At 66.5% G+C, this 27,520-nt stretch overlaps 1 protein-coding gene across 8 annotated transcripts in view; it reads right to left on the bottom strand.

The window, feature by feature from the left end:
- Nucleotides 1-27,520, bottom strand: part of OSBPL5 (oxysterol binding protein like 5) — a 51,932-nt gene that overhangs the window by 21,532 nt on the left and 2,880 nt on the right. For 5 of the 8 annotated variants that reach the window (XR_004904056.1, XM_028503882.2, XM_036029842.1 and 2 more), the window contains exons 2-9: nucleotides 9,096-9,252; nucleotides 7,281-7,363; nucleotides 5,542-5,622; nucleotides 5,174-5,275; nucleotides 3,938-4,141; nucleotides 3,124-3,208; nucleotides 1,733-1,907; nucleotides 1,194-1,389 (exon numbers count right to left, since the gene is read on the bottom strand). Coding sequence is in view for 7 of the 8 variants with exons in the window: in XM_028503882.2 (XP_028359683.1) it covers nucleotides 1,194-1,389; nucleotides 1,733-1,907; nucleotides 3,124-3,208; nucleotides 3,938-4,141; nucleotides 5,174-5,275; nucleotides 5,542-5,622; nucleotides 7,281-7,363; nucleotides 9,096-9,231 (1,062 nt within the window). In the remaining variant the exon portion in view is untranslated. Of the gene's footprint in view, nucleotides 1-509; nucleotides 516-1,193; nucleotides 1,390-1,732; nucleotides 1,908-3,123; nucleotides 3,209-3,937; nucleotides 4,142-5,173; nucleotides 5,276-5,541; nucleotides 5,623-7,280; nucleotides 7,364-9,095; nucleotides 9,253-13,471; nucleotides 13,498-19,177; nucleotides 19,498-27,520 lie in introns of those variants that run through there. The other 3 variants (XM_036029840.1, XM_036029838.1, XM_036029839.1) reach the window with 3 other exon arrangements.

Genomic DNA, 27,520 nt, shown 5'->3' with positions numbered 1-27,520 from the left:
CAGTCCACCGCACTGCCCAGGCCGCCGCCAAGCCCCTGTCACCTCCTGGGCCCTCACAGTCTTCCTGCCAGCACCGCTGGGGGCCTCTGGGGCTCCAACATCTGGCCTGGGGTGCGGCTGCCCCTGGCAGCGCCCCCTGAGTCCCCAGAGGCCCCAGGCTGTGAGCGTGCCCCTTCCTTCTTCCTAGACCTCCCTAGACGTCCCCCTCAGTCACCCTACTTTACAGAGGGGACCAGTGACTTGCGTGCGAGGATCTAAATTGGGGCCACAGGTGGCAGCCACGCCCAGGGCAGCAACACAACAGAGTTGCCACCCTGCTGGGCTGCCTTAGGCGAGTCGCTTTGCCTCTCTGCTCAGGTATGGCCGCGGCAGGGGGCCCTCGACTGAACAGCCTCCCCGGGCGCCTAGGGGACAGGGAGGCCCTGGACAAAGGGCCACTCCCCACACCCGGAGGCTTTGGGTCCCTGGCTTGAATTTCCAGGCCACCTTTGGGGCTCGGGAGGCAGCAGCCCCAGCTGAGAACCTTGCACACCACCCCCGTCAGCCCCGCCCTCCTCACCCCGCCCATAGTACCCTGGTGATGTCACCACCACCTGGTACGCGCCCTCTCTCTCTCTCCAGCTCCACCTCTCTGTAGTTTTCCCTGCGGCACCTGCACCCCCCCCCCCCCCCCCGCCCTGGTTCCCCTCCACCTCCCTGGGCCCCTCGTGCAGCCTCTGCTCAGCCTCTGCAGACTGGGGTACCTGGGCTCCATGCCCGAATGTCCAGACTGCTGTCTCCCCCCAAAGCTCCCCCTTTAGCTCTTTCCCCAGAGCACTGGTGTCAAGTCTGCTGGGGACCTGCCGCCACCTCCGGATGTGTCCCGAAGCCCCACTTCTCCCCTCTCACGGCCACGGGTCCTTGGTCCCCTCAGTGCCTGGGCAACAGAGCTCCCCTGTGGCCCCAGCATCCGCCTCGGCCCCTAGGCCCTCACCTGGACCCCGCAGGCCCCCAGCCCACACCCCTGCGGCCTTCCCCACACCCTCAGCCCGAGCCCTCATGGCCCTCAGCCGGCTCCTTCTCATCCTGTTCCTGGGGGCCTGCAGGGCCCCCGTAAACTGGCCCTGGGGGGCACCAGGCGTGGCAAGGGCTGCTTCAGCGGGCGGGGATGAGGTGGAGGGCGGCCTGGGTCCCAGGCTGGGCGGGGGTCTCACCTCCCACAGCTCCTCCTGGACCTGCTCCACGTAGGTGGTCCCTCGAGGCGCTGGGCCCCCGGGGGCCTCCGACTGGTCACTACCGCTCTCATTGGTCTTCCGGCTGTGCCCCTGGGTCTCGCTGTCCGACTCCTCCGCAACCTCTCTCTCCGACTTGTCTGAGAAAGCGTCGTTCTCCAGGGAGGACCCGTTCAGTCTGGAAGGTGCCCGTGGGTCCCTGGTTACAGGTGAGGCCCGGCACCCCCACCTCTGGGCACCGCCCCCCCAGGCGCCCCTCTCCAGGCGCCCCACACTGGGTCTCATCCCCTGCACAAGTGCCATGCACACTATCAGCCTAGCTTATGGATGGAGGAACTGAGGCTCCTGGGTCCCCTGTGCAGTGAAGGAGGTTGGGGTGCCTGGCAGCACATGGTCGAGGCGTTAGTGCCCCTCCCCATACAAGGACACCCGAGTGTTAGTGCCAGTGAGAGCTGGGGTCCCCAGCGGCAGGAGCTGGGGCTCTCGGGAGGGGCCCACGCCGCCCGCCGCGCCCCACTCACGGGAACAGGTCCTGGTCCTGCATGGCGGCCGAGGGCGGCAGCCCGCAGAGCGAGGAGGGCGACGCATCAGGCGAGGACCCAGGCTCCCCCCGGTCGCCGCCCTGCTTGCACGCGCTGAGACGCAGGAGGCTGGAGCAGCGCAGCGCCAGCTCCAGGGCGTCCAGCCAGCAGCGGCCTGGGCGGGGGACACTGTGTGAGCCACCAGCGGGGGTGGGGGGTGTCCCCACTTCTCAGCTTCCACCTGCCCCGCACCCCACCGGGAGCCCAGTCCCATACACCTGGACGACCACCCCTGTCCCAGAGAGTGTCCTGCCCCCACTCCATCACTGCCTGGGGGAGCCCAGGCTCCCCAGGGGCCTGGACGCCTGTCCCCTGCCCTAGAGGGCATCCTTGCCCCATTCCCCGAAGCCCTACCTTCCGCACCTCTAATCCGGGGACTCCCCCTTTGCCTCCGCCTGTGCTCACCGAAGATGGCCCCAGTCTCCCTCTCAGGAAGCTCCCCCCTTACCCTTGCCCTTGCCCTTCAGGGATCCCCCACCCGCAAGTCCAGGAACCAGCGGTCCCATCTCCCTTGTGTGCCCGCTCCCTATTTGTCCCCTCGTCCCGCCCTGCCCCCCACCAGACTTCGGGGTCCTGAGGGCATGGCTTCCCTGTGCATCCGGGGCACACATGGAGCCCGGTGCCGAGTGGGGGCTGGGAAAGGAGGGTGGACTTCTCACATGGGGGCATGAATGCAGTGTCCGACCACCAGGGGGCGCTGTGCCACCAGCAGGTCCGCCCGGGGCCCAAGGCTCCCACCCGGAGGGCTGGAGCCCAGTGGTCAGGCCAGGCTGCCCTGTGCACAGGGCTCAGCCCACCCTGAACCGCTGGTGGGGTGGGAGCCCTTCACCCTATCGCCCAAGGAGGTGCCGGCCCTTAGGGCTGGGTCAGGGTTTTGTGGGGGGGAAGCAGCAGCCGCTTTACTCAGAGCCGCCACTGGAGGGCGCTCAAACAAAGCGCGATGCTCTGGGGAGGAGGAAATTGGGATTCCTACCCACACTCCCTCAGTTTATTGCTGGGATTTCCCCCCCCGCCTCCTGGGTCAAAGGTGGGTGATGACAGTGGAATCTGTTGATTCAGTGGTTGCCTGGCACGAGGTTGGGGCCCAGTAACTGTTACCTGGCTGCATTACACGAGATTATCAAACCCTCACAACAACTGGGAGACAGGTGTTATTATTCATGTTCTGCCCCAGGAGAAACTGAGGCCCAGGGAGGTCAGTACTAGTGAGTGGCAGGCCTGCCGGACGCCAGTCTTGTCCAGGGATGGCAGGCTGCCTCCTGGACAGGGGACACTGCTTCGGGGGGGCGGGGCAGGTCACTGCAGAATCACGCAGAGCAGGTGGGACTCACCATCGGACTCAGAGGCGGCCCTGAAGATCAGGTAGCTGCTGGGCAGGGGCTGGGTGATGGAGCCCACACTCTCTCCTTTGGGGCCCTGGAGAGGCAAGACACCCGACGTCACCCCCAAGGACACCCGGGGACAGGAGCAAACACAGGCGATGCAGCCACTCAGAGCCACTGGGGCACACACACAGGCACTTCTGGGGCCTCAGGGTCTCCAGGCGGCGTCAGGCACCCGCCACGCACCCAGGGCGGGCAGCGGGAGGGGAGCGTGGACAGGGAGCTCTCTGTCCCCCTCCTTAGCGGCTTTCCAGCTCCGAGCGCCCCCATCCAGGTGGCCAGCGGCAGGACGTGCAAATCCAGCATGCCCAATTAAATTAGAATCTCAGAAAAATAATAACACCTTTTTGAAAAGCCTAAGTGTATTCCGTGCAATATTTGGGACACACTTGTCCTAAATCCTCTGTTGGATGTCTCTCTGACACCCAGCTCTCACTGGGCCTCCCGGATGGGATCTGGCAACCTGGCTGAAGCAGGCCCTGGGCCAGGCAGCCCCAGGGAGGAGGGCTGAGGTCGAGGCTCGGAGCAGCCAGCTGCCCACAGGCCCCACTCCCTCACCTGCAGACAGGTGGGATGCTGACCCCATGGTGCCCCTGGGCCCTGAGCCTCACCCTGTGCTCCACCCAGAGTGCCAGGGACCACAGCCGGCTGGCGGGTCTGTGTGGCACGGACAGCCCTCTCTCACACCTGCCGGCAAGCCTCCCGACCGCCTGGCGGTGCCCGTCCCCCCGAGTGGCCCCCCTCGGGCCTCCCCCAGCCGCACCTTCACGGCCCAGACGGACTGGTCCAGCGGGTGGAAGAGCTTGAAGCAGAAGCCGTCCTTCTTGGAGGGCCGCTCGATGAGCTCGCAGCAGCGCAGCAGCACCGTGCCCACCCACTGGCCCACCTCGGGCGTCTTGTAGATGAGCAGCGCGCCCGGCTTCAGCACGCACCACAGCTTGGTCCAGCTCTTCAGCGTCCCTCGGATCTGGGGGGGGGCAGGGCGTGGGTGCCTGGGGAGCCGAGCAGGGTGGGGCTCGGGGCTGCAGGCACCGGTCTCGTTCCCTTTTACAAAGAGGCTCATAAATTAGAGAGACTCTAAGGAAGGCACGGCAGCCAGGACCGGTTCACTGGAGTCCGTGCAGCTCAGGTTCAAGGCCCTCCCACAGCGGTGAGCTGGGACGGTTGTCACTGTCACTTTGTAAATTTTGATGTCTGTCATTTCCTCTCCCATTCTAAACACACATTCACTCTTGCACCTCATTATTTACCCCCAGATCTGCAGGATCACATGGAAGGGGCAGCCCAGGGTGCCGAGGACGACCAGGCTCCTCTCACGCTTGTCTGGTTTGCTGTTCACGGCCCCCCGACCCCCACCCCCAGTGTATGGAGGGGGACATCGAGGCTGGGTGGGGGCTGAGGGAGCCACCCACTGCCTCTGTGAAGTTCAAACATGGGCCCGAGACCCCAACCCGGTCCTCTCCCACAAGGCCTGAGTTTCCCCCTGCGCCCCTGCGCCCCAGCGAAGGGCTCCACGGGCACCTGGGACCCCCACCAGCAGGGCCTCACCCCCTTCCTGGTGGGACACAGGGTCTGTGCGGATGTGGCCGCAGGGAGTAGGGTGGGCTCCGACCCCAGAAGGGACTAGACTCAGGGGCAGGGGAGGGGCCTGTGAAGGCCGAGGCAGAGGGTGGAGGGAGCGGCCCAAGCCCAGGACCCCGGGAGCCCCGGGAACTGGGAGAGGCAGGCAGGGTCTCCCTTGGAATCGTGGGAGCACGGCCCCACCGGCACCTTAGCTCCGGACTTTGGCCCCCGGCCTGGGAGAGAATAAACTCCTCTGGTTTGAAGTCGCTGGCCTGCGGTCGGTGGTTAGGGCAGCTCCAGGACCCAGGCCCGGATTTACGGTAACAAATATGTTAACCGGTCCGCTGAGCGGCTGGCAACTTTGCATGGCCACTGTGGAGGCCTCCTGAGCAAGCCATGTGGACACCGGGACGACACGCGTGCCCGTCGCGCCTACCTTCAGGCTGTCGGCCATGATGACCACTCGGGGGTCCGTCAGGGCGCTGAGCAGCTGCTTCGTGGCGCGTTTCTTCTCCTGCCGGTAGTTCTCCTTCTGCACCTGCGGGGGATCCCAGCGGGCGTGTCAAGGGGGAAGGTCCCGGTCCACCACGCTGGCTCCTCCCGTCGCCGTGGCCACCGGGACCTCCATCATGGGGCCTCCGTGGTCCAGCGGGGCAGGGAGTGGAGTGGAAGGGGAGGGCACGGAGGTGGCTGGGACGCCATCTGTCCCCTGTCCTTGGGTGAGCTGGGGGGTGGACCTCACCGGCCCAGGTGCCCATTCACCCCACAAAGAACACCCAGGCCCCTCCCCAGGCCCCTGCCCACCTTGAGAGTTTCCTTCTTGGTGACCTTGGCCGTCGGGGACACACACTCCTTGTCGGACCCATTGCACAGCCTGCAGTCTGCCTGCAAGAGAGCCCGGTGCGGGGGGGAGGGGCGTGGGTGCGGGCTCGGAACCGCAGCGGGCTCAGAGCCGCTGTCCCCTGCACCTGCACGTGCAAGCAGCCGAGAGCAGGGGCCCCTGAAGAGCTGGGAGCCGCGTGGGCTGGCAAGTGTGTGTGCACGCACGTTCCCGGCAGCGTGAGCCACAGCAGCCGAGACGTGGAAGCGGCTCGAATGCGCACCCACTGGGTGAGCCAGACGCAGGACAGATGCTGCGTGACCCCACGTGCAGGGGGCCCAGAAGGGTCGGATTCAGAGACAGAGAGCAGGGCGATGGGTGCGGGGGGCTGGGGGCGGGGCAGGGAGTGAGTGTGGACTGGGGACGGAGCGCCAGCGGGGGAGACGGAAAGTTCTGGAGGCGACGGAGTGACGGCCGCGCAGCAGTGTGAGTGCGTTTAACGCCGCTGCGCGGTGCGCTGAGAAGTGGGCAGGACGGGAAATTTTATGTTATCTCTATCTTTCTGCAACTGAAATTTTCTCCAAAATTACTAAAAATTCCACAACACACACACACACGTACAGGCAACCACACGCACTTACACACAGAGGCACATACACACATACACACACCACACACAGTCACATCACATGCACGCACACACACTCACCCACACCCTCACATGCTCATCTACACACACACACACACACACACACACACACACACAGGTGCGGGCACTCCCACTGCTGGCCCTGGGCCGAGGGTGGGACACGCAGGCTGGGTGTTGGGGCACCCACCAGAGGTCTGGCAGCTGCTTCCCCTGAGGCGGACACAGGGGCAGCCCATCAGAACCTCCACGAGCCCCCATTTGCTCCTGGGCACAGGCCCCAGAGGAGCCAGGCTGGCCAGGGGTCACAGGTGGCCGGGGTGGGGGGAGAGCCTGGCCTCTGTCTGTGCTGCCCCGTCCCCAGAGCCCAGAGCCACCCCACTTTGCCAGGGCCTGAGGGCCGGCTCCCAGGGGAGGGAAGGGTGGGCTGGCACCCACAGGGGGCGCCTGGGCCTCCTCACCCTCCCTGGAGTGAAGGTTTGCTTAGAGGGCATGGCTGAGCGTGCGAGTGTTCGTGTATACATGAGTGTGTGAGTGTGAATGTGTGTGAGTGTATGTATTTGAGTGTGATTGTGTGTGGACGAGTGTGTGAATGTGTGAGTGTGTTATGTGTGAGTGTGAGTGCATGTGTGAGTGTGTGAGTGTATGCGAGTGTATGTGAGTGTGTACACACACTTCTGCAGAACCCAGCGTCCCCTGCAGAGGGTGGACCTGGCGGAGGGAGTTGCACAGGCAGGGGTTGAGGGAGGACAGGCTGGTGTCGCCGGGGGGTTCATGATGACAAAGGGGCTCCTTGTACCATGATTTTCTGTCCCCGAATGCCACCTCACAGCCCACACCCTGCCGGCCCGCCCGTCCCGAGCCACACCCAGCGGGTGGCTCTCCTAGAACAACGGAGCGGAGCCGTGTGCGGTGGCCGCCTTCCCTGGGTTCTGAGCCCGGGGTTCCGAGCAGACCCTTGCGATGGGCCAGAATGACAGGCTTGCTGGTGCCCCTGCTCCCCCTTCCTCTGGCCACCTCCCGTGGTCCCCTAGGTGGGCTCTCGGCTCTGGGATCCTCTGGTGGCCAGGCTCTTACCGGTGGCAGCTTGGTGGCGGAGCCAGGGGTTGGGGGCCCTTCGTCCTGCGGCAGCGACGGGCCGTTCGGCTCCATGTCCTTCCCTGCAAGAGAGCTCTGCGGTGAGGCGCACGGAGGGCACCCGGCCGCTGGGCGGGCTGCCCTCGCGTGGCAGGAGGCCTGGGTGGGGCAGGAAGCCAGTTGGAGGCGGTGGCAGCTGTAGGGCACTGCCGGAGAGATCTAATCGGCACCAGCCAGTGTGTCACTGTGTCACCGTTAACGCTGGGAGGGACCCAGAGCTCTGGCCCAGCCTCTGCAACCCGCAGGGAGGAGCTGGGCCGCCTCGGGTGCCGTGCCTCGTGGGTGTGTAAAGGTGACAAACGCAGAGTCCAGGCTGGGAGGCACACGCCGGTGCAGCCTCCCCACCCCTGCCCCCGCCAAGGGCCGTGCCCAGCCTTTTCCCACGCCCCAAATCCCCTTCCCAAATCCTGTCGCCCTGACAGCCGGACCCGGGGAGGGAGGCGGAGGACAGGGCCCCTGCGTGCACCCTGCAGACCTCTGCGTCCCTCCTGGGGACGGAGGGAGGGCTGGGGCCTGGCTTGTCAGCTGCCCTTCCCCCGCCCTGTTTGTCACAAAGCAGGTTCCCTGAGCAAGGGTTTCTGGGCAGGAGGAAGTCCCCGCCGCTGGGCTGAGAAGCGGAGGTGGGAACCCTGGGTGTAAAGCCGCCCTGGCGGCCGTGAGGACCTGGGCCGTGAGGACCTGCACCCTGAGAGCCCGCCCAGGGAGGCCTGGGAAGGGGAGCAGCGCAGCCAGCGCGGGCATCCGAAGAGGTGCCGCCATCCTGCAGGTCCCAGGCTCACCTGGGGCGGGGGGCCCCAGAACAGGACCGCTGCCCACACCCCTGACCCCAAGCCCTCGCTGGGCATGACAGGGGCCCTCTCCGCCTGCAAGGGGCCCTTTCCTGCCTGCGGCTTCCCCATGGGCTGCTGCCTGCTGGGTGGGGAGGGCTTGGGGGCCCCCAGAGCACCTGAGAGGCAGGGGTGCCAGTTCCCCCCAAGTCTGGGGACCCGTCCTCTCCCCATCCCTCCTGTGAGGGCGTGGTGACAGAGAATAAATGTGGGATTTACTTCCCCAGGCGCCTTGCACCCCCGACCTGCCGTGTACATCCACAGGACACGGCTTGCTGCCTCAGTTTCCCCATGTGCTTGATGAGACTCTGGACGGGCCGGGCCCAGAGCCCCTCGAGCGCTGAGAGCCCACGGGCCTGACACTCCAAGGCTCCCTAGAGGCCCGACGGCTGCTGCGGCTAGAAAGGGGATCCTCCCTCCCGCCTCCCGCCCGGAGTGGCAGTGAGGAGCTGTGGGCAGGCTGGAGGGAGCGGGGAGCCCTGGTCTGACCGTCCCCTCCCGGAGCCCGGACTCCTTTGAGGCTAGGAGCAGGTCCTGATGTCACCTCCATTTCACAGATGAGGAAACCGAGGCCAAAGAGGTCCTGCCGCTGGCGACACCCAGTGTCACCGTCCCTCGGCCAGGAGAGCTGGGTGGGGACTCAGGCCCCCATCCCGGCCATCCGCGTGTGGGGCCGCTGCACCACACCACCGCTCCGAGGGTGTGGGGCTGGCCCCCGAGCCTGGACTGGAGGCTCCCGCTGGACCTCCAAGGCTGCCTGAGCTCCACCTGGCCCTGGGTTACGGCGCTCAGCCCCTGGCACCGGGTTGGGGGGGTGAGCAAGGCTGGGGCCCTCCCTGACCCAGGAGGCACAGCGGGGGGAAGGGACCTGCCGAGGTCACACAGCGGGGCTGCAGAGCCGGGAGGACAGTCTGGGCCGGGCACTGACCTGGGCTGGGCGGGCACAGCTCGCTGTCCCCGCCGAGGAGCAGGTCCCGGGCGGGCCTCCGGGGCTCGGCCTTCTGCGGGGCGGCGGACGGCGGGCACAGGGAGAAGCGGCGGCGCAGGAAGGCCTCCTCCTTCATGGCGGGGGCGCCGGGGGGCTTCTGCGAGGGAGGGAGCAGAGCACGGGGTCACCCTCGCCACGCATGAGACTGGGGGCAGCACTGGGGGCCGAGCTGGGGGGCCGCCTCCTCCCACCCCGGCAAGTCAGGCTGAGTGGCAGGGGCCACCCCGTCTCACACCCAGGCCCCCACCCCGATGTCTCAGACAGGGACCCACGGCTCAGCAGGGGAGGCTGGCCCAGTGTGGGGAGGCCACACAGCTGAGCGCGGACCTGCCAGGGCCAGCGAGGGGGCGCGGTGACAGCCGAGTCCCAGCACAGCCTGTCACAGGACAGCCCCCCTCCCCCAGCTCCGCATTGGCTCCGTAGGCCCTGGCCCCAGCCGAGTGGCCCTGCGGTGGCCACTGACCCCAGCTGGGCCACCAGATTTTCCTTCTCTGGCGATGAAACTCCGAGGTGGGGAGACAGCCGTGGACACACGCAGGGAGGCAGCCCAGAGAGAGGGGACATGGGCAGGCGAGCCTGGTGACCCAGAGGGCTCTCTCCTCAGGCCCAGGACTGCCGCCTGCCACCCCTCTGGTGGGCCAGCGGCCCCCTGCCCAGCCCAGGACAATGGCCGCACTCTCTCCCCGGGCCCTGGACCTTCCTGGGCGGGGCTCCCACCCACAGGGCCTTCCCCGCTCTGGTGGGGCCGGTGGGCGGACGGGGAGGGGCTGCAGGGGTGGCGGGTGGCGCTGGGGACCTGTGGCCGGGGCTCCTACAGCAGCCCCAAAACCTCCTCCCTGTGCCCTCACCCCTGGCCGCAGGGGTGGGTGGGCTCCAGGGCTGCGGCTGGGCCGGGCCAGCCCCTCCTCCTCTGTCCCCAGTCACCGTCCCGCCACCTGACTGGGGTGTTACCTTCACCATTTCACAGGTCGAGGAACTCGGGTTTCGGCCCTAGGCCATACAGCTAATTGGTAATGCCTGTGCTCCAGCTGAGCTGGACTGGTTATAAAACCAGCCACCCACCCACCCACCACCCACCCATCACCCATCCCTCCCCCACCAACTGTCCATCCATTTACCCACCTTCCAGGACATCCACCCTCTACCCACCCATCCATTCACCCACCCAGCACCCACCCGCCCAGCACCCACCCATCCATTACCCACCCACCCACCATCCATCCCCCATCCACCCAGCATCTGCCACCCTCCCATCTGCCTATGGTCCATCCGTCCACCATCTACCCCCCCCCCCCCGACTCTTTCCAGCCAGCCCCCTCACCCCAGGAGCCTGCTTTGCCTCTCCGCTCCCCATGTCCTTCCCACTCACCCAGTAGACACATCGGCAGTGACGCTGGAACAACTGAACCGATGCGGGGGGGGGGGGGACCCCACCGATTCGAATGCAGCCCCGTGTATATGGTGAATGCCCCCTCCGTGCCCTGCCGCCCCCAGACCAGGGCCCCTGCCAGCCGTCAGCTCCGACGGGGGCGGGGGGTGGCCCCTCTTACTCGGCGGCTTCAGGCTCTGCCCAGCTCTCCCGAGACATGTGTCCCTGGTTCCCAGCGCCCACCCTTGGCTGCTGTGGGGGCCGCCCACGCCTGCCAGGTGGGTTATCTTGGGGGGTCATGGGGAGGCTTTCTGGTCGCTGCCAAGGTAAACCCAGGCCACCTCGCCCCGGTGGCTCCTCACTGCTCCAGAGCTCAGGCCAGCCCCAGGGTCCCTCGGTCTTGTGGGATCTCCACCACCCAGTGCCCTCCTCCCGCCTCGCACCCACCTCGCTCTCTCGCCCCGTCTGCCAAGCCCACCCCCTCCCCAGGGGCCTGTGCTCAGGGACTCCCCGCCCCCCCTCCCCGACGCCCTTGCCCACACCTCCGGTGGCTGGGTCCCTCTCGAATTCCACGAGGCCAAGCTGACTTAAATGTCACGTCCCCGGGGGTTGCCACCCCTTGTCTCTCCCACGCTGTGGTTCCCGGCGGCCTTCACGTTCACGGACCCTCTGCCAGCTCTTCCCCACGGCGGGGGGGCAGGTCCTGGGGAAGGGAACCGTGCCTGCCTCTCCGTCTGTCCGTCCGTCTGTCCCCTGCATCTCTCCCAGGCATAGGGAGCAGGCTGTGCAGCAGGCGTGAGGGGCCCCGGGCCTCCTTCCTCCTCGTCTGAGGGTCAGGGAGGGTCCTCAGAGAGGCGGCCAGGGCCGGGCTGGGGCTGACTTCCCGCAGCACCCTGGTGAGGGGCCTGCGTGGCCACCCCACGCCCCCACGCCAGGTGCCCGGTGCCGCTGCGGAAGGCGGCCTGGTCACTCGGCCCTGGCAGAAGGAGGGGGATCTGAGGGTCTGCAGCCCCGGGCGGGCTGGGGGCTGGGAGGGCGGTGCCTGCCGCCCTGGGCCAGGCTGCCACCCGCAGCCCCGCAGGAGCCCATCCTTGAGGGCAGGGCAGGAGGGACCCCGTTCCCGCAAACGGACCCCTCGCTGAGCTGGGCAGCCACCTGGCCTGAAGTTCCTGGGCCACCTGGATGTCCAGGGGCGACCAGGGCAGAGCGTGGCAGGGAGTTGGCTCTGACCCCAGCGTGGCCCCTCTCCCGCTGTGGGCCGAGCACCCCAACCTCAGTGGGCAGTGGGTCCAGGTGGTGCTGGCTCCGAGCAGAGGGTGCTGGTCAGGCCCCGCCCCTGCTGAGCTGGTGCCCCGCCCCCCTCCCTGTCCCTGAGTTTGATGGCTTGTTGGGACGTGGCAGGTGACAGACCTGGCAGGTGACGAGCTCTCTGATCCAGTGCCAAGGCACACTGGCCAAGAGCAAGGCCTGGAGAGCAGACAGGAAGCCCGGGCCAGCCCCGTTCCAGGGGGCACGCTGCTGCCCCTCCCCCACGGGGAGCTGCCTGCTGGACCGGCCCCTCCTGCCACCCACACGCCCACCTTCAGGCCAGAACAATGGGAGCCTTGTAAAGAAAGGTCGCTCAGCCTTAGGTCCGGGCTGCATAGGCACACGTGGTATCTGGGGACGGGAGTCCCCGAGCCTGTGTCTCCGTGGGAGGGGCTGAGGCTCAGGAGGTATCACACCCCACCTGCAGGGCGGGGTGGGGGGCAATGCCGACCACTTCCCTCCCGTCATCATCGCCGTCACTGTCCCTCGGAGGTCTGGGGGGCAGCACACAGAGCTGGGGGACAGCAGCCAGCCCTGGCTCGGGTGGCTGAGTGGCCTCAGCTGGCCGTGCCTGTCTCTGTGTCCCTCTTTGTAGGTGGGGGTTTGCTCTGGGGCGGGGGCAGAGGCCGAGACAGGGAAGAAAGTGTGAGCCCCTCCCCAGTGCCCGCAGGGGTGCAGGGTGACAGGTGGGCCCCTGATTGGCAGGGAAGGTGAACCCAGTCCCCGGGGCAGCAGCAATGTGGCTCGGGCCGCTTGGTGGGGGCAGGAGCAGGCGTGCCGGTCCGGCCACCGCTACCCACACGCCCGCACGCACACGGCTGCCTGGTCAGGCGGACCCGACGAGGACTCGGGGGCTGGCTCCGAAGTCACGGGGGAGCTCCGGGGAGGCGGCGTAAGCCCACCTGCTTGGCACCCCATCTGCGCACTCCCTGGAGAGGCAGGCGGGGCCCAGGGCAGGACGGCGGCCACCCCGTCAATACTGCACGGAGCGCTTGGATGTGGGGGTCTCTGTTGTGTTCCAGACACTTGCTCAGGCCCTAAGGCCAGCGACCACGAGGGCAGACAACACCACCCCGCGGAGGCCACCCCTGCCCCCAGGAGCAGAACCAGTGTGGGGCCCGGGAACGTGCCGGGCTGCCACACGTGGGCGGACTGACCCGACCCGACCCTGTGGGGGCAGCTTCTGGGCCTGCCGCAGCGCCCTGGTGCGTGGCCGGACTGCGGTCCAGACTTGGGACCGGGCTGGGGCTCGTCCAGTCCCCGGGGCTGACGGACCCTCAGTGCCCCAGGCCCCCCAGGGGTTCTTCCCCACCTGACACAGCCCCGTGACACCCGCAGGCGAGGGGGGTGGAGCTCGTCACCCCGTTCTCAGAGGCAGAAACCAAGGCCTCAAGGCGGGAAGAGACCAGCATGAGGTCTCGTGGCTGAAGCCGCGGCCGGTCCCCTGGAGGTGGCGCAGCTCCAAGCCCCCAGTGCCCTCCGCCCCGAGGAGGTGGCCGGTGGCAGGGCAGAAAGAAGGGCAGCGGGCCAGGCTCCGGGCGGTGGGGACGGGGGGGGGGTCAGGCCTCCCCAGAGGGACATTTCCCAGACATAACAGCTGAGTGGCTGAGCCCTGGCAAGGGAGCAGGAAGGGACTTACCCTGCTCAGGGGACAGTGACGGCCACACCTTGAGGCTCTCTGGCTGACTGAGCCAGGTCACATGACCGCCAGCACCCACCCGCCTGGCCTCCTGACCCACACTGGGCCAACGGCAAGCTCAGTGCCACAGCCAGCCAGCCCGGGCACCGCCCACTGGCCACTTCCTCTGCAGCCAGCCACTCCCATGCCCGGGCTAGGCAGCCCCAGCCAGGCGGCTGGGCCGGGCGTGGCGCCTCTGGAGGGCTGACCCACCACGTCCCCACACAGGCCTGGCTGCTGTCCCCAGCGTCCCCAGCAGAAGGGAGAGTTGCTGTGTGGATGCAAACTTCGGCCAGCAGGAGTGCAGGGTGATGGGGAGAGGGGTGTCGGGAGCCCAGCCAGGAGGCTGGGGACCCTGCCCCCTCCAGACCAGCACCTCACGTCACCTCTGAAACAGGACAGGGGATTCAGGCCCCAGGGGGACCCCTTGCCCTCTGGTAGAAAAGATGCTCAGCCCCCATGCCGTGGGCTGGCCTCTGTTCTGGAGCCTTTGACATGCCTGGGAGGCCCTCCTGGGGTGCAAATGTCATTCAGATGCCTCCTCACCCAGCTCTCCCACTGGGGCGCCTGCTCACTTGCCCTCCCCCTGGGGAGGTGGCCCCACAGGCCAGCAATTTGGGGGCTGCACTGGGGAGGCCTGGACCCCGGACACCCGCCTTCCCCAGCACAGGGGTCCAGCCCCACCCCTCACCCCTGTGTCCCCCTCACAGCAGGGTTTCCAGGGGGTGGAGTGCCTTATGCGGCACCAGGGTGGGGGCTCCCCAAGTCAGGTATCGGGTTTCAGGGGTTTCATCACAACCCGAGTCGCACAGAGGGGCAGGAGGTGCCACTGGCTTCCCTGACGGGGAGGGGGGCTCTCGTACAAACCGAAAAGCCCCCCGTGCTCCAGGGGTCCCGGCTCTCACACAGCAGCAGCCCCCCGAACTGCGCACACACCCCCCTGCATGCACCCGCCCCGGCCAGACACGGAGCGAGCCCACAGGTGGGTGGCAGGCAGGCGACGCCCCCTCCTCCCCTTCCTGTCTGCCCCCCACCCAGTCCAGGGGCCAGGAGGACCCTAAATGTGGGGAGCAGAAGAGACCCCCCAGTATTCAAATGCTCTGTTCACTGTGCAGATGCGGGAGCTGAGGCTGGAGAGAGAGCCAGCTCCCTGGGGCCCTGCGGCCTGGTTCGCGCCTGGCACCCTGACCCCCAGCTCGCCGGGGCAGGTCCTGGCCCCCGCATCGTCCCTCAGTGAGGGGGAGGCCCACGTCTGCGGAGGCCGCCCTGAGAGCCCGGATGGAGATGTTTGCTGGGCTGTGGTCCCCATACCGGGAAGCCCACAGCCTCCTTGCCTCAGCCCTGAGAGCCCAGGATCCCGCTGGGTGGGCAGGCTGCCCTCTCACCCCCCCACCCCCCAGGTCCCGGGATGTCAGAACCTGCTGTGGCCGACCCTGCAGCTGGGTCCTTGAGCGTCTGTCCCTGCCAAAGCCTGGCCCACAGGTTGTCCCCTATCAGGTGAGGGCCGCTTGCACTACCAGCTGAGGCCTTACTCTGTTGGGACCATGTCGTGCTGGCCGGGGGGCAGGAGCCCGCCTTCTGGGACCCTCAGGGACAGCCAGCCGCCACCCAAGTCAGGCTGCGGGAGACCCACAGCCGCAGCCCCCACCTGGCCCCACCCAGGGCGCCTGGCGGAGAAAGCAGCCGTGCCAGTTGGGCAGGATGGGCCTGGCGCTGTGCCGAGCACGCCCTCTCCGTCCTGCCGTGGGGGAGAGTCCGGGAAGGTGCCCGACATTTGGGTGGGGTCACCACGCCCGCAGGCCCCCGGGTGCAGCCACCGGCCCTTTGTGCTCGTCGGGCCGAGCGCTTGAGCCGCCTGTCCTGGCCCTGAGCAAAACCACACACCAGTGCACCCAGCTTCCTCCCCGAGGGTGTCGGTGTGACGTCAGCCTGCCCCCGGGGGCTTGGGGGCCGTGCGGAGGGCCCCCAGAGACCAAAACAGAAGCGAGAAACAGAAACACGCCAAAGAGAAACGCAAACACGGCCGGAAGGCCGCACGCGGAAGTGCCAGCAGCGGCGACTCGAGGTGGCAGGTGCTATTTCCTGACCAGGAAGTCACGTTTCCACGACTTTTCATGTTTTCGCTGATCGTAAGCACAGGGGCCAGCCCCGTGGCCTTGACCCATGACCTCTGACTCCATCTTACAGAGACCGAGGCAGACAACTGCCCCCTGGGAGGCGCCTGGTGGTGTCACGGAGCTGTGGAGAGGGGCCCCCCCGAGCCCTCAGGGGAGAGAAGGGGCTCGTTCTCCGAGTTCCCTGACACGCTGGTCACACGAAACAGTCACACACTGGTCACACGAGGCAGTGACACGCTGGTCACACGAGGCAGTGACATGTTCCAGGTGGGAAGCCCCAGCAGGCGCCTCGTGAGCAGCAGGTGACAGCTAGACGTCATGGGAGACCTAAGGATGGCTGGGAGGCGGGCCCTGGGTCCCACGGGCCCTGACAGCCTGACACCCCTTTGTCTATGCCCACCTCTGGGGACGCCCCAGGAAGCCCAGCCCACCCACAGGCACTTCCCCTGGGTACCTGGCCCGCCTCTGTTTTCTAAATCCTCCCCTGAGAGAATGTCGCTGATTTTACAGAGGGGGGCAGGGAGTGGGGGAGAGAGGGAGAGAGATATTGACAGGAGAGAGAAGCATCAGTGAGTTCATGTGCCCCGACTGGGAATTGAACCTGTGACCATTTGGTTTACGGGATCACACTCCATCCAGCTGGCCAGGGCCACCCTCGGCAGTCTTAGAACCTGCCCTCTGTTTCAGGGGACAGCGTGCCCCAGCCCTGGGCTGAGTGGGGCTCCGGGGGGCTTCCCGGTGGCTCCTGGGTCCCCCATGGGGTCAGACTCTGGTGTCACTGGTGTGTGTGTGGGGGTCTGTGTCCCAAGGCCACATGCCACCCCCTCTAGGCTGTCCCCTCTGACTAGAGCAGAGCCAGCGAAGGCAAACCCGGGGGGATGGACCTGCCCAGCTCCAAAGCGGAAGGAAGAACCGAGCATCACAGGGAAGGTGGCTTCCGAGCGCTGCCGACGGGCACAGGTGACCAGCCACGTGTTTTGCCCGGGCCCGAGGGCACCACCGCACATGGGCGCCCACCTGGCTGCTGAGACTCCGGCTCAGCCTGGGGGCGGGGGCTGCACGGGGTCTTGAGGGCCCAGGTGAGCCTGGCAGAGACTCCAGGGGTGGGGACCCTCGGGTTGGTTGTGCCTTACACTCTGTGTCCCCAGAGGGCCTGGTGTGGTGGGGTGGGACACAGCTCCCGTCGGTGGTCAACCTGAGTGGACCCTGGGCTGCCCAGGCCGGGTAGTCACAGCCGAAGCCCGCCAGTGGGGGGAGGCGCCCCGCTTTCTGGCAGTGCCCTGTGCCCTGGGCTCGGCCTGGTGGGGGCATCCTGTCTCCGCTCAGCCCTGCCCCCCTCAGGGCGGCGGCGTGTGGACGTCTCCCAAAACGTCCAGCGTGCGCATCCTTTAGCGGATGGCCTGATTTCTGGAAGTTTCCTACCAGGAACACAGCCCCGTGGAGCCCGAATGAGTGTGGAGAGGCCCGAGGGGACGAGCACTGTGGGGTGCCGTTCACGGGAGGGAAGTCCCCGTCGGCGGGTGAGTGTGGGCAGAACGTGACAGTGGCCCTGCAAAGGACGCGGGCGCTCGGAGGGCTGAGTGCCAGCCAGGCATGGCTGTGACCCAGGGCAACCTCGGGCCTGGAGGAAAAGGGCTGGTCTCTGAGCGACAGCCAGAGCGTGCGGCCAGGGGCCACCCTGGCCCCGTCCGAATCTCCGAGATGACCGTGCACTCGCTCCGGTTACTGCGGGAAGACAACCCCCAGAGCCAGACCAGGCTGAGATCAGTGAGGAGGGAGGGGCGCTGTACCCTCCGGGGCATGCAAGGAGCTCCCCTCCACCGGGGCCCAGGGGCCGTGGGACAAGGCTGTCCTCCAAGGGACAGGTGGCCCGAGGGGCTGGGGAGGCTGGGAGAGGCCCCCAGTGCCCAGCCACTGGTCAGCAAACAGCAGGTGCTAATGAGGACCCCTGAGGGGGGGCGATCTGAGCGGCCGGGTGGGGCCACACTGGGTGCTCAGGGACCCCACAGGGCTGACTGCAGATGTGCCCTCTCTCACCCTCACTCTGCCCGTGGGCCGGCCCCAGTGGCCAAGAACAGATGGGGGCACCAAGCAGGGAGGGGCCAGCGCCCGGAGTCCCTGGGGGGGTCTCTGGGAGGGCGGGCCCTATCCCACCAGGAGCTCTGCAGTGTCACAAGCGGTGCCAGGGTGAGACTTTCCAGAACCTTCCCCACTGCCTTCTGCCCTCCAGTGCCTGCACATCGGCCGTGGCGTGGGAGGTCACGTGGCCCTGCCCCGGGACCCTGCACACCCCCAGAGGGGAGCCTCGGCTGGCTCTCTCCTCCGGATGCTCCGGGCCAGCAGTGACAAAGGCGGGTGACAAAGGAGGACAAGGGGGGGGTGAGCACAGGGTCTATTTTACACCAGCGTCCAAGCAGAGGAGACCCAGCCCCCTTGGTCTGGCTTTGATGACGGCGGGGTGTCGGGGGGCCTTGGCCCCCCGTGCTCTCTGCTTTGGGTATGTGTGACATTTTCCGTGTCACAGAAAGAGGAGCCGCTGAACACTTCCTCCAGCAGGCTCAAAGGGGGAATTTCACAAAAGCCTTAAAGCAGTGGCCGAGCTCTCCCCCGCCTGAGTCCTGCTCCCCCAGAGGAGGGTTCGGAGTTTGGAAGGCTGGGGACAGGGGAGGTGGCTGCCAGCCTGACCTGAGGCTCCAGCAGCGAGGAGCCAGAGGGCCACGCGAGACGGGGAAGGCTGCAGGTGCGAGTGGCTCGGACCCCGAGTTCGCAGGAAAGGGCACAGAGGGGAGCCAGGGGTCCCTGTGGCCTGACCCTGGGGGGCTGCAGCCTCCCAAGCGCTGGACCCCCACCCACTGGGGTCCCAGCCTGGCCTGGGTCCGCCACTGCAGAGCCACACACGGAACCCCCAGCCCTGCGTCCCAGGGCCTGGGACAGGCTGTCCCCGCCGCCCCGGGCGTATTCACCCCACAGCAGCCTCTGCAGATGGACGGTGCCTGCCGGAGGTCCCACGCTCCAGCGCAGCCGAGGGTGGAGCCAGGGCCCTGGGCGTGCCCTCAGCTCACACAGGTGTGGGCTGGCCAGCCACCCTCTCGGACACCAACTCTTCCTGCGTCCTACCCTGCTGGGCGCCGCGGGAGGGGACACAGCAGGGTGCAGGCGAGGCTGCAGCCGGCAGACATGTGACCTCGGCCCCTTGTTGTCCCCGCGCCACCGCCATCATGGCTGCCTCCCACCTGCCCCTCCGTCCGCCACATGGCCGGTCCCCAGGCTCAACACCTCTGCAGGCCTTGGGGACCATTCGTGGTCAAACAGTGGGAGGCATTTTGCCCCACTTTTGGGGGTGCACGTGGTAGCCTCACCCAGGCCCCGAGTTTTCCCCACTCTGACCTCCCAGGAGGCAGCCCCTTCAACAAGGGGGTGCTGCCCAGGGCCTCCCGCCCGTGGGTTGCTGACCTCCACAACCCCCACTCGGCACCCCGTGATGCTCCCCGCGAGGCGAGGGCGGCCGCTGCCCCCTCGTTCTTCCTCTTTGATCGTCAGAACCACCCACCTCTTGCTGACGTGTCCACCGGCAGTCACCGCCCTGGCCAGGCGCCTGGCAGCATGGGCACAGGGCCAGCCGGTCACCGGGCACGGCCGAGGGTGCCTGGGTGCCAGGTGCTGGCCCTACCGTGCTGGGTCTGGCAGGGAGAGGCCTCAGGGCTGTGAAGGGTGCCCGGAACGGCCCCCACTGGACAGGCAGCACTGAGCAGCGCTCAGGAGCCCGAGTCCCAAGGCCCGGAGGGAGACGGTGGGGGACGGAGTTTCGTCGGCTTCCCTTCCTCCAGACGCTCTTTCTAAAGAATGTTTCTGGTTCCCAGGTAAAAAACACGCATGATGCAATCTAGCTGCTGTTTCCCCCGGCTCCTCCTCGGGGCTCAGGGAGAGCCTCGCAGCCCAGGGAGGCACTGGAGGCCGGGCGAGGGCGGGGCCACGGCCCTGCCTGGGGCGGGCACCTCCAGACCCGTGCCCTGCCCTGTCCCCAGGGGAAGCTGGGAGTGGGGGCATGGCAGGGGGGCGGGGGGCAGGGTGCAGCTGAGTGCACGGCCCGGTACAAATCCACAGAGAAAATGGGCCACTTTTCAGAGAACAGCCCGCAACTCAGTACACACCAGCCGGTCCCCTGGGGAGGGGTCTCCAGGCAACACTGCCCTGGGGCCGGCAGCCCGGTGGCTGCGGTCGCCTGCCAGTCTCTGAGGGGCCGCTCGCCAAGCCCCTGGAGCCGGCCACGGAGGCCGCCCCCTCTGCCCACAGGGCCACGCCGGGAATGTGCGTATCACCCAAGTTTCCCGACGCCTGGGCGCCCCTGGACGATGCTGGGTGACACAGGGCGGCATGAACCACCGTAGGCCTCTCTTCTACACTCTCTTCCCGGCCCTTGCCGGGTAGCGCAGTGGTTAGAGCGCCGTCCGGCTGCGCCGAGGTGGCGGGTTTGATTCCCCGGTCAGGGCACAGGCGAGAAGCAACCGATGAAGGCTGACATAACCGGGACACCAAATCAGAGTTTTTCTCTCTTATTCTCAAAAAATCAATAAAGATAGAAATAAAAACACTTCTCTTCCCAGCCTCCCGATGACGAGAGGAAGAGAGGCCGGGATGTCTCTGAGCCCCGTCTCTGACCCCAGGGGTCCAGCGGCCTGGGGTGCAGAGCTGAGGCGGATATTTGGTCCGAGTGTCCTGCCCCCGGGCCCCGTTTCCCAGCGACCTGCGACACGTGGGCATGGTTTCCTGACTCTGGTAGCAGCAGGGTCCATTCCTCTCCCAGGTAAACTTGCTGGCGTGAAAACAGGCGCATGGATTTAAGAAAACAACCGTGTTTTAGAGCAACAGAGAGGCAGCGCTGGACACGGCAAATCCGCCGAGGCCGTCTGGGAGCGCAGAAGCTGCTCCGAGGTGACCCGTCCTGGCCTGGGGTTGTGGGTGGGGGCGGGTGTTGGGGGGATTGCTCCATTCCCAGGCCTCGGCTGTCCAGGTTCCCATTTCGGGGGTCCCGAGACTTTATTAGAAAGGAAAATGTATACACAGGAGACCACACAGACATCCGGCTTCATGAGCTTTTCTGGAGAAACGCTCTGTAACCACCCCCCAGGCCAGAAACCGGAGCGGTGCCCCCCCACCCCTATCAGGGGGTGTCCCAGTCCCCCAGGACCCCCGAACACCCCGAACCCCGGCTCCTGATCCTCACTGTCCACGCTGCGTCCCCAGCGTCCTGCCTGTATCCTGCCTGTGTCCCGCCCACGGCACACGGGTGACCTCAGGCCTCTCAGTCCGCGGCCCGCTCCTTCCCTTCCTTTCCCATGGTTCATCCCTGGAAGGTACTTCGGGACGAGCTGGGCTCTGGGAATGTCCACCGGCTTCCGCTCAAGGACGCGGCCCACGGGGAGGAACACGGGCGGGACAGGGCCTCTGCCCAGTGGAGCCAGGCACCCCATGCCCCTCCGCCCACTCACGGCTCCCCCGCAGAGCGGGGCACTCCCCCGGCACCCACACCCTCTCCCTGTCCGTGTGCCCCCATTTCTAACCGGCTCTTCCCCCTGTTTCCCAGACGGACGCGGACGAGAAGCAGAAGCGCGGTTTTCAGGAAGAGAAGTGACTGACCCGAGGTCTGGAAAGTGGTCTTCGTGTTGGGGGGCACAGTCCCTTGGGGGGGGCAGCGTCCCTCCAGGGCACCCCGCTGTGCCGGCGGCGGTGCCAGTGGGGATGGCTTGGCCAGCCCTGTGGCACTCAGACTGGCGGGTGACCCCTGCAGGTCTCTTCGCTGCCTGAGCCTCAGAGTCCCCGTCTGTGACAGGCTGGTAACAGCCCTACTGCGTAAGGCCCTTGTTCAATGCTATTCCCTGACTTTGGAGCGGGAGTGTGTGACTTGTTGCTCCGCCTCCTGATGCAGGGATTGGTTGATCCCTGCACGTGCCCCAACCGGGGATCGAACCCGCAACCTCGGCGCATCAGGACAACGCTCTAACCCACTGAGCAACTGGGCCAGGGCCTGGCTGCTTGAAGGATTCAAGAAAATAAGTCATTTCATATCTCATTTTATATCAAGGAAATAAATCATTTTAGTAATAACTTTACTAAAACGTTAGTCGTTATGGAAATTAATCGTGATGGCCCAAGTCCCCAGGAGAAAGGCTATTTATCACCGACACTCAAAGTTGAGGCGCTTTAGAAAGATTCCCACTGAACCCCGTCAGGTTCTTCAGGGTCTGGTGCTTCGAGGGGCACGTGGCCCGGGGGGGACCGCCCCCAGGGGCTGAAGCAGGGGGCTCCTCAGGGCCACTTGCCCCACAGGGCTGTTCCTGCTGGGGCAGGCGGGCGGGGGCCGGGCCAGCGCCTGGGGCTCCGGGGAGTGAGGAGTGGCCACGTCGGGGAGACAGCCCCCCCCCCCCCCCCCCCGCCCAGAGAGAAACAGCCTGCTCCTTGTGCTTTGGAGATTTAAAAATAAACGAAGAGTCGACTCATTTAGAAACGATGACCTGGGCAGGAGGGCGGTCGTCTGCCTGCGTGTCTTCATCCCCGTCCTCCCTGAAACCGCGGCTTCCGCTCCGACGGCACAGAGCTCTCGGGGCCCCGGCAGGGCTGCGGTGGCCCCAGTGGGGGCGCTCCTTTGGGGGGGCCCTTTGACAGCACTGAGGGTGAGGGACGGACATCCACGTTGCATAGGCAAAGTCTTTCCCCCCTTTTTGCTGCATTTGGAGTTCTCGGGGTGCTCGGGGCAGTGGGGGCTCCCTGTATGAACCCACATGGAACATCAGCCGGCCGGGCACCCCGGGGTTCCCCTCTTCCTACGGGGTGAACTACAGACCGAAACCGCTCCGCCGTCTCCTTGTCCTGCGGCAGGACACAGGCGGCCATCTCCGTGTGCCCCATGTCGCCCCGCCAAGGACGGCCCACAGTGGGCACCCTCAGGTCTGCCGACAGGGAGGGGCAGAGACCCCTGGGGAAGATGGTGGCTGTCATTCCGGGGCCGGGGGAGATGGGGAAGGAGGGTCCACTCGCAGCCGCTGGCCCAGAGAGGGTGGGAGCAAGGAGCAAACGGCCCCCTGGGTGGCGTCCCCTCCATCCACTGGCCTGGAGGCCTCCAAGGAGCCACTGCGGAGGGACCGCTTGTTAAAGGGGACCAGAGCGCAGTGGTGACGGGGAAGTGAGTCAGGGCCTGGGATGCTGCACTGAGACAAGACAGCCCTGTGGTGTGGTGGCCAGTGAGGGGCAGGAGGACAGCTTGTTGGGCTGGACTTCCTGTCCACGGTGGAGGGGCGCAGGCCCAGGCCGGCCCAGCTGTGAGGCCGGCTGTGTGAGCCGCGCAGGGTCTGGCCTCATGGCTCCATCGACAGTCCATCGCAGGGAACGCTGGCCGAGCCAGTGCGCCCGGTGGGTCCCCGTCCAGTGGGACTGGGGTCCTTAGGTGAAGAGGTCAGACACAGACACATGTGGAGGAATGATGGACGGGGACACGGGGAGGGGACGGCCGTCTGCACACCCAGGAGGGAGGCCTCAGGGGGACCAGCCCCGTGACACCCGGCTCTCAGACTCCGGCCTCCAGGATGGGGCCTGGGAGGGTCAGGGGGACTGTGCCACCCACACAAGCCAACCTCCTCGAATGGGTGGGGTGGCACTGAGCACCCCTGGCAGATGGGGACCTCTCCCTGGCCCCACTCGGAGGAGTGGGGGAGACGCCCAGCACAGGGGCTCACGTCTGGCCTGGGCCCCTTCCTGGCCGGGTGGCTGTGGGCACTCCCGGGGGGCCCATCTCATCGGGGTGCTCTGCACTGCACCCCGGGAGCCCACACAGCTGGGCAGCTGCCTTCCTCCACCAGTTCGGCTTCCGCCCGGCGACCGTGTGTTCAGCCTAGGGCCTTACGCTGTGACCGCTGGGCTGGCCAAAAAGTCCGTGTGGTTTTTTTCCATAAAAGAAAAGGCACATTGTTTTCATTTTCACCAATAACTTCATTGATCTGGATGTTTTGAGTATGTCAGCTGTCTCTCACGAGGTAGGATGTCGATCGTTCTCAATTAATTTGATCATTGTCAACTTCGACCGGTCCACCGGACCGTGGAGCTCCGCCCAGCGAGAAATTCTCCAGCACGAAACTCTGCAAACCCCTTGTGACAGGTCCAATCTGTCGCAGCGCCTCCGTACACCGCGCAAATTTTTTCGTTTTTCAGTTGCGTTTTTACCTTTCTCGCAATAACAAAGCACCATACGCTGAAAAGGTTGTGTATTTTCTTCCAGCTTCAATATTAAAATGGCTGCACATTCACCGATTTTGATGTGTTTTCCAACGCACGCTGATACGACAGCTGTCACAGTACAATCTAACGAAGTTGTTCCGAGTGAAGTCGAAGACAACGGACGAAGCACTACTGGAGCCACCTTATGGACACAAACGATCGGACGTTTTGGCCAACCCAGTGCCCCCCGGCGGAACCTGCAGAAGCGGCGGCAGAGCCCACCCGGGGCCCCCGGCGTGTCAGGGGCAGCGAGGGTTTCTCAGCGTGGCCAGGTGTGCTCGGCAGGCGGACTGTGACGCAGCTGAGGCGTGTGCAGGAAGAGGATTGGATACACCGCACCTGGGGAAGGGAGCCTCCCGTCCGGGTGATTCACACGGCCACCGCCACCTCCCCCAGTCACCTCTTGGTTCTTACTGCCCTGTTCCCTCAGTGTATGTCGGTGACACGATACTGTGTCACCAACAACAGTCCTGGTGTTACACACGCTTTTTGTTTCTCATTCACAAAACATGCTGGTCACCAAGAGACCCCTGGGGACCCGGGTGAGCCCGCCTCTTGGAGCGAGTTCAGCCTGCAGCCAAGAGATCTCTCTCTTGCGGGGGGCTGGGGTGGGGGTGCGCCTGTGATCTCTCCAGAGCACAGAGACATAGACAGGCCCCCCAGCCAGGCAGGAAGCTCAATGCCCTTGACCGAAGACGGCACAGGGAGCCCAGGACCCTCACCCTACCGGGAGGCTCGGCCCCTGATCCCCATCCCGGGCGCGGGGCCTGGGAGGAAACCCCTGTGCGTGCAGCTTTGTTATTTAGGCTCCAGATTCGCTGTGTGTCCTCCTTCCCCATTTGCTCAGGGAAAGGCCAACTCCCCAGGCCCCACCCCCCAAAACATGTGCCGGGCGTCGAGGGCAGCCACTGGAACCCCAACACCCCGCTCCGGGCCGTCGCCCCAGAGGAGCTGCCAAACCAGACATGCTCCCGGGGTGACACGTCCCTACGGGAGAATGGACATACACGGTGACGTGTTTACAAAAAGCCAGGGACACGAGTGGGGAACAGCCCTCGGAACCACACGGCACAGGAACGTGGCAGCTGGGTTTGGAGGTCTCGGCAGCCCCGAGGTCGCGAGGCGCGGGAGGCAGCGGCAGGGCCATCGGCAGTCCTGTCACGTCCGTGGCGCGGCCGCGAGCCCGTGTTTGTGCGTGGCTCCGTCCATATATAGTAAAACCACAGGACACGCCTGGGAACGCGGCTTGGCTGGGTGCTCCTCAGGGAGGGCGGGCGGGGCAAGGGGGAGGCGCTGGGCTGGAACCTTCGGCCAGCACGGCCAGGCCTCGGGATCTGAGAAAGTAGGGACAGGCCTCCCGCCTGGGCAAGGGCTCCGTCCCCGCCCTGGCCGTGTTCTCAGGGCCCTGCAGCACGCAGCTGCACTGGGTCCAAGGTCCAACGGGGAGAGGGGCGTTCCGCTGGCCCTGTCTCCCAGGGCTGGGGTGAGGACCCCGCAGCCCCATGGCCCAGGGCAGGGCCAGGCTGCCTAGGGCCCCCAGGCCCTGAGTGTCCCCCACCCAGGAGAGCTGGTGACAAATCAGGGAACGTGATGCATACCCTGCTCTCCTGTCCACTGAGATCCGACGCTGGCTCGCTCGCCTCCCTGCCCAGCCAGCCCCAGACACAGCAACAAGCAGCCCCAGAGGCCTCGGACCGGGAATGTCCGGCCGGTTCCCCTGGCGATGGCCCCAGGCCTCCAGCCTGGGGAGCTCAGCCCCTCTCTGGCCTGCGTCTCCCGGCCAGGGCATGCGTGGCTGCTGACCGGGGGTGGGGTGGGGCCCCGGCCTTCCCATCCCTGCCGCTCAGTCACCCACTGGTCACCCCTGGGCCCCCTCCTCTGGCCTCCTGGGGCAGGGGTTCTCCCACGATGGGGGGAGGCAGGCCGCAGGGCCAGCAGCACCACTCCTGCCGGCCCAGTGCGGAGGCCTGGGCCCTTGAAGTGAGTCACCCCCACACTCATCCAGATGGATGGGCAGGCACGTCCCCATTGCGGCCCTGACGGATTCATCCCGACAGGCAGGCACACCAGTGTCGCCCCCACGCCCCCTCCCCCCCAGTTGAGGGGTCCTGCCCCTCAGCAGCGAGGACTGCCCTTCCCCATGTGGAAGTGACTGCGATTCAGGCCCTGGCTGCTGGCCCAGCCAGCCAGGGAAGGGTCAGCAGCCAGGGCAGGGACAGCGGTGTCGGCTGCCCCTGCCCCCTGGAGGAGGAGGCCTGGGAGGCCTCATGCCCTCCTGGCTCTGGGCCGGGCCCAGCACGCCCCCGCCGGGCCCTCATTGCCCCCTCCCTTCCCAGACACTTGCCTGTCACCTGGGTTCCAAACTCCCCCTGCCTCGGACGAGGGAAGTGACCCCCCCTGGCTGGTCACAGGGCAGCCTGGCCCGTGGCCTGTGGGACGGGCTGTCCTCATGTAAAACCTGTGTGAGTGGGCAGGACAGTGTTCCGCTGGGCCTCAACCTCCCCTCGAGCCCTTCGGCCCCTGAGTCAGAGGGGCCAGCAGGTCAGCCATGCCCCTACGTGCCGAATAAACAACGCCAGACCCTCCTCCCAGGTCGGCCCCTCTGCACGCTGTACTTCCAGTTCAGGAAGCCAGCACCCTGGGGTGGGGGGAGGCGGGCGGGGTCCCCCACCCTGGGGACGGGAGGGAGTGAGCCGGTGAAGGGGAGGGACTGGGGGTGGGAGACACAGGAGGGGGGTAGGGGTACAGCCATTGGCTTCCCTGGGCAAAGACAGGTCCAGGGCTCCCCAAGAATGCAGGGCACCTACTGCGTGCCAGGCCCGGGAAGAGAGCCCGGCCTTCAGGCAACACGCAAACAGGGACCACGTGTGCCGACAGCGCCTCAGTGGTCCCGGCTCAGCCCGCTGCCACCTCCACGTCAGACAGTCAATCACACCAACGCCCACGGAGACCACCTCAGGCTCGGGCACCTGCCACCAGAACACAAGCCACGGCCCCTCCAAACGGGCGCCCCAGTCGGGGACAGAGAAGCGACATCTGAGCGAACATCCGAGTCAGCACCCAGGGCAGAGGGTGCATGCCGCGCGCAGAGGCCCTGGGGCAGGCTGGGCGCCCGTGGGCGGGTGAGGAACGAGGAGGGGCCTGAGCCTCCCGGGGCCCGTGGGGCAGGGACAGGGATCAGGGAGTGCTCTGAGCCCAGTGGGGGTCACGAGGGACTCTGCACAGGGAAGTTACGGGGGTGGTTTATATGGTTAAAGACCCTGGGCCCGCCGGGGGAGAGGGACTAGCGGGGCCAGAATGGGGAGTCCGTGGATGGCCGGTGTGGCCCTCGGACAGGAGCCTGTGGCAGTTGGGAACAGCAGGGTGGGGGAGTGGGCAGCGGGGTGGCGGGGGGGGGGGGGGGCCAGGCTAAGCTGGGCTCCCAGATTTGTGAGGCCCTGGGGGCACCCCACCTCCCTTCCAGCTGGCCAACCAGGCTCACGTCCTGAGAGACGGGGACTGTCCCTCACCAGCTCGATGACCCACATACCCCTGGCAATTCTCCGATGGCCAGCTAGTTCCAAGGCCCCTCCCCGGGGTCATCGAGCCTGTCTCCCCCCATCTTGCTAGTCTGTGGTCCTGGTTA

This window comes from Phyllostomus discolor, chromosome 6 (assembly GCF_004126475.2).
Source record: "Phyllostomus discolor isolate MPI-MPIP mPhyDis1 chromosome 6, mPhyDis1.pri.v3, whole genome shotgun sequence".
In the NCBI taxonomy this organism is placed as follows: Eukaryota; Metazoa; Chordata; class Mammalia; order Chiroptera; family Phyllostomidae; genus Phyllostomus; species Phyllostomus discolor.
The sequence above is the reverse complement of the archived record's forward strand: the minus strand, read 5'-3'. Positions and strand labels throughout refer to the sequence as shown.